This window comes from Eimeria acervulina, genomic scaffold (genome assembly GCF_000499425.1).
Source record: "Eimeria acervulina Houghton genomic scaffold, Eah_scaff326, whole genome shotgun sequence".
Taxonomy (NCBI): domain Eukaryota; phylum Apicomplexa; class Conoidasida; order Eucoccidiorida; family Eimeriidae; genus Eimeria; species Eimeria acervulina.
The window spans coordinates 14,162-19,288 of record NW_013549880.1 but is presented as its reverse complement, the minus strand read 5'-3'; the positions used below and the strand labels follow the sequence as shown (position 1 = coordinate 19,288).

General features: G+C 40.1%; 1 protein-coding gene across 1 annotated transcript in view; it reads right to left on the bottom strand.

The window, feature by feature from the left end:
- Positions 1–4,052, bottom strand: part of EAH_00033060 (TCP-1/cpn60 family chaperonin, putative) — a gene marked incomplete at both ends in the record, with an annotated part of 5,162 nt that extends 1,110 nt beyond the window's left edge. The window contains 10 exons of the mRNA XM_013395925.1: positions 334–520; positions 724–796; positions 1,035–1,161; positions 1,432–1,558; positions 2,121–2,288; positions 2,494–2,625; positions 3,083–3,180; positions 3,338–3,387; positions 3,821–3,884; positions 3,995–4,052. Of these exons, the coding sequence (XP_013251379.1) occupies positions 334–520; positions 724–796; positions 1,035–1,161; positions 1,432–1,558; positions 2,121–2,288; positions 2,494–2,625; positions 3,083–3,180; positions 3,338–3,387; positions 3,821–3,884; positions 3,995–4,052 (1,084 nt within the window). The remainder of the gene's footprint in view (positions 1–333; positions 521–723; positions 797–1,034; positions 1,162–1,431; positions 1,559–2,120; positions 2,289–2,493; positions 2,626–3,082; positions 3,181–3,337; positions 3,388–3,820; positions 3,885–3,994) is intronic.
- Positions 4,053–5,127: the final 1,075 nt, after the last annotated feature.

Genomic DNA, 5,127 nt, shown 5'->3' with positions numbered 1-5,127 from the left:
ATATATATATATATATATATATATATAATATGTATGCATGTATGTATGTTTGTATATAGATGTGTTTGTATGTATGATACACAGGTGGTTTACAGTGCAGATATGCAATATACATGATGTATACATATATATATATATATGTATATATATATATATATATACATATATATAGGGTATGAGGATGATACGCATAGCATGCATGGGTCTCCTCTCTCCCTATATATATGCACATATATACATATGCAAGAATATAATATATTTATTTCGATTCACAAAAAAGTGTCAGCTCATTCAAACGACAAAATAAACCAATACAAACGACAGATGCAGCACCCCGTGCTTCACTAACGCCAGCCGTTGCTGTTTCTGCCGCTGCTGCTGCTGTTGCTGCTGCTGCTGCTGCTGCTGCTGCTATACCTCCTGTTGCTTTTGCAATCCTGCGGATGTCTTTCTTTGAGACGCGCCGCACAGCCAAGGCCCCCGCCTCTACGAAGTACTTGAGGCACATATCATCAATGCCCTGCAACAGCAGCAGCAACAGCAGCAGCAGCAGCAACAGCAGCAGCAGCAAATCACCACAAAAAGAAACAGACAAGATAAATAACAACACCCGCCAATTCGTGCACTACGCACCCAACCCTTAACAAACAACACGGTGAATACAGCTGCCTATACACCCCAAATAAAAAAGCTGAGTATACGCCGCAAACGACTGAGGTGTACCTGCGTTGTTATAATGACGTTTGCCCCCGACTGCAGCACTTGCTTCACCCTCTGTCGCGCGATATCCTTCTCTCTGCAAAATAAACAAATCTAAACCCAACACCAATGCAGCGCCTCTTGCTGCTGCTGCTACCACTGCTGCTGCTGCTTTTGCTGCTACTGCTACTGCTGTTGTTGCTGTTGTTGCTGCTGCTGGTTCTCGTGCTGGGGTGGTTGCTCCAGCTGCAACAGCTCTTGCCACTACTCGAGCTTTTGCTGCTACTGCTGCTGTTGCTGCTGCTGCTGCTGCTGAAAGAAGTATTTCTGCTTACTGCTGACGTATCTTTTCAAGTGCCTGCGGATCATTGACTTGAATGGAGACCCCCAACTGCATGCGGTGCTGCCTCAGCCCGAAGTCTAAGAGAGCAATTTTTGCGTCTTTCACCACCATCGGCATCCCTATTAATGACACACATCAAACTCATAAATGTGTGCTATACTTAAACATATATATATATATATATAAACATATATGTATGTATACATTTATACATGCATAAATATACACACATATATATATGTATATATGTATACATGCAGGCATCTACACATGCATATATATTATGTACATAAATAAATAAAAAGAAAGTATATAGATTTATATATATAGACAGACATAACTATCGAGAGCTTGCAGAGAAAAAGAGCAAAGAAGAGGCGTGTGCAGACCTTGAGCAGCCCTTGAAGTTTTCAGTGCAAATCCATCGACAAGTTCAGAGTCTCTTGTGCTCTTTCCATGTGTCTTCAAAATAGAAATTGCCTCTACTGGGTATCGCACCTCCCCCCGCTCTGTTACCTATGTGCAGATACACCCCAAACAATTCTAAAGGCGAGATGCAGCAGCTGCGCCTCCTTCAAGAGGGATTAGGGTTTAGGGTTTAGGCAAACGGCACAAAGAAGAAAACACAATGAGCAACGCAGAAACGCAGGATATATAAGACTAAGGCCCTTCTTTATATATATATATATATATATATATATACATATATGTATATATACAGATACAAATATACATATGTATAATATCTATAAATATATATATACATAGATACAAATAAACATATACATATGCATATACAGAGGCAAACATATATATATATATATGTAGGCTCCATGCATGCGGTAAATAAGAAAAAATAAACAAGATAGAGAACCACGCGGGGCCGCATCCGCATCTTCTTGCCATCTACCGCCGACTCCTTGAATCCTCTCTCTACCCCTTATTATTTATTTATTTATTTATCTAGTTGTTTATATATATATATATATGTAGTGGTTAATATACTTATTTATTTGTTTATATATTTATATATTTATTCTATTTATTTATATATTTATGTGTTTGTATATTTATTTACCGTCTTAACAGACTGGATGGCGGTAACACACAGACGCGAGAAGAATTCTTCTTCAGCCCCAATAAACTTCGAAGCCAGCGAAGTCTTCGCCACAGACAACACCAAATCTGCAGCCACTAATTTCGACATATCTACGCTTAAGTGACTCTTCAGGTAACGCACACATTCCTATACAGACAAAACACACAAACGCAAACAGAAAGAAAAATATATTATTATACATTTTCAGGGGGAGACGCATCCCCGGAACCATCATACAACGCCGATATATATATATATATATATGCATGTAAATGTGTTTATTAGGGTGTCCGTTGCGGCGTTAAGGGCTTTTGTTTAGTGGGCATGGCTTGGAGTTGAGGTGTAAAGGCACCTTCATTGCGAGACGATATCCTGAAATAACTGCTGTGGGGTGGAGGTCATCCTTGATTAATTGCATAGAAAGACGAAGTAATTCAGAGGCCAAGAGCACAACAGACGTTGTCCCATCTCCTACTTCTTTATCCTGAGGTGTACATACACCGCAACTGCAGTCGCGCGTTCATTGCAAATATCCAGAATACTCCACTCGTCAGATATGCCAACGAGACGCTCGCGCATGTACAAACAGCAAGAATAAAAAAGTACAGACAAAAAGAATTCAGGGAGGAGCGGCAAAGAAGAAGCGCATGAAATGCAGCTGCTTTCTGCTGCCTCAACTCCATCTCGAAGCGGATTAGATACCCACTCACCAGTGCATGCAGGCAAGTATTATAAACCTATAATATAATAAATATTGTATATAGTACGCATACATACTGTGTGCACGTGTATTCCTATAAATATTAATGAAAGGCAGTCGTTGTCGTTAATTCTGCATGTACAATTCATGCGAGCAGGCGCCAACAAATACAAATAAAATATGAATAAAGGAAGGCAAACAAATAAGAGAATACTAAAGAAATTTCTCTAAAAATTCTTACTTGTAAGTCTGACAACTCCACGAGAACTTTTGCTGCTGGGTGTTGCACTTCGAGCTGTTTCAGAATGGTAGCTCCATCATTGGTTACGATGACATCTCCTGCATGCAGAAAGACGAAAGAAAGGGCGGAAAACGAACCCTAAAGGGCAAAGGAAAGAAATTAAAGGCAAGCTGAAAGTACTGTGATGGAGGGAATGGCGAGCTGTTGAGACAGCTGGAGAAAGAAATAAATATAAAGTCGAAAGAAATGAATTACCGATGTCGTCTACAAGCATTTTATCTAAACCATGGGGCCCGAGAGAAGATCTTAAAACATTCGCCACAGCCATCACAGCCGCCACTGCATCCACATAGTTGCACATACACCTGAAGCTGCACATTCACCTGAAGCTGCACATACACCTGAAACTGGTGTTGCAAAAGAGAAGGAAAGCAGCAACAAATTAGCTTCTGCTGTTGTGATGTCCCCTTCCTAACGATCTTCATCTTCTAATGCATTTATTCCGTCATCTTTTCTTCAAGAATTATCTACAAATCTTCAGCTTTCTCTACCAACGCTGTCTGTGCAGTACTGCGAGGAAAGCAGTGCTTTGTAGCGGTGTGCCTGTTGCGGTGTACAGACACTTCGCTATCCCAGCCGTATATTCAGGCGCTGTGCAAACTATGAAGCTGTCAGAAAGTCGAATTTCAACGAAATAGGCCGTCAATACAGCTGGGGGCCCTCCCCGCATGCATGCACCTGTAGGTGAAGGGGTGCTGTTGCAGTGCAGCTGTTATAGAGATCGGAATAAGGCATAGCAATGCTGATTAGAAACTTCAACAAGAAGATGTCTAAATAAAGGATTTAAACCCAAAGAAAACGAAAAGAAGCCAACACCAACCGCTGCACCGACTGCTATATATGCACGCTTACCGTTGGCTGAGCGAACGTCTTGACCGCTTTGCCTCTCTCCGAAGATTGCAAGCGTCATTTTGCTTAAAAATAAAACAAATTAATTCTAAAAATATCATAAAATATACTCTTCAGCCCCGAGGCACTTGGAAAGAAAACAGCTGCCGACCCCACGGCGACGCCTAGACAAGGACAGCCCTCCTTTCAAGCCCCAAGTAAGAGAACATATCTTTACACTATGAAAATATCTACACTTTTATATTTATTTATTTAAAAATAATCTATTTACCTCTTCTTATCTTTCAAGACAAACTCTCCACGCTCTCTTCACTCTCCTTCTCCTTAATGCTGTTCTTACAGAGTCTTTTTCTCTTTTTGCGCGCAACAGAGAATAAGGTATTTAAAGTGGTTGGCTGGCTGTTGAGATTTTTGTTTTAGGATTTTTTGTGCATGCGCTCGTGATATAGATAGAGGCTTAAGGTCTTCTCCTAAAGACATAGCAAAGTGAAAATAAACAAGGCATACAAAACCCTTCGGCTTCAGCAGTACCAAACCCTAAACAACCCTAAACCCTAAACCCTAAACCCTAAACCTGCTAGTAATGCAATACTGAAGACTAGTTTAAAATATATTATAAGACACAAACAATCACAGCCTCTCACGTAGCAGCTGCAGAGCACGCCGTGGTTGCTGCTGCTGCTGCTGCTGGGTTCTCCAGTCCCTGTGGCTGATTGCAAGTGCGTCGTCTATATATATAGTATATATATACTCATTTAAACTTCATTGCCTATCTCAAATAATTCGTAGTATTACTGTCTTTGTAGCTCGGTAAGGGCATTCAGAAGCACAAGGGGCGTACATTCTATCTGCTCTATATTATATCTATTTTATTGGTTGTGGGAATCGAACGCCTTCGTGGGCTTATCGTTGGGCTGCATTGATATATGCAGAAATTATATCAAACAGCTCTTACTTAAGGCTGTTCTTATGAGTACACCCCGACTATTGTTATATTCAGTTATTTCTCTCTGAAATAAACTAAATAATCAAATACCAAACCTTGAACCTAACTCCAATCAAAATGCTTTAAAACAAAAGAGTTCTAAGAGAATTCACTGTTGTCTCATATATATATATATATATATATATATATA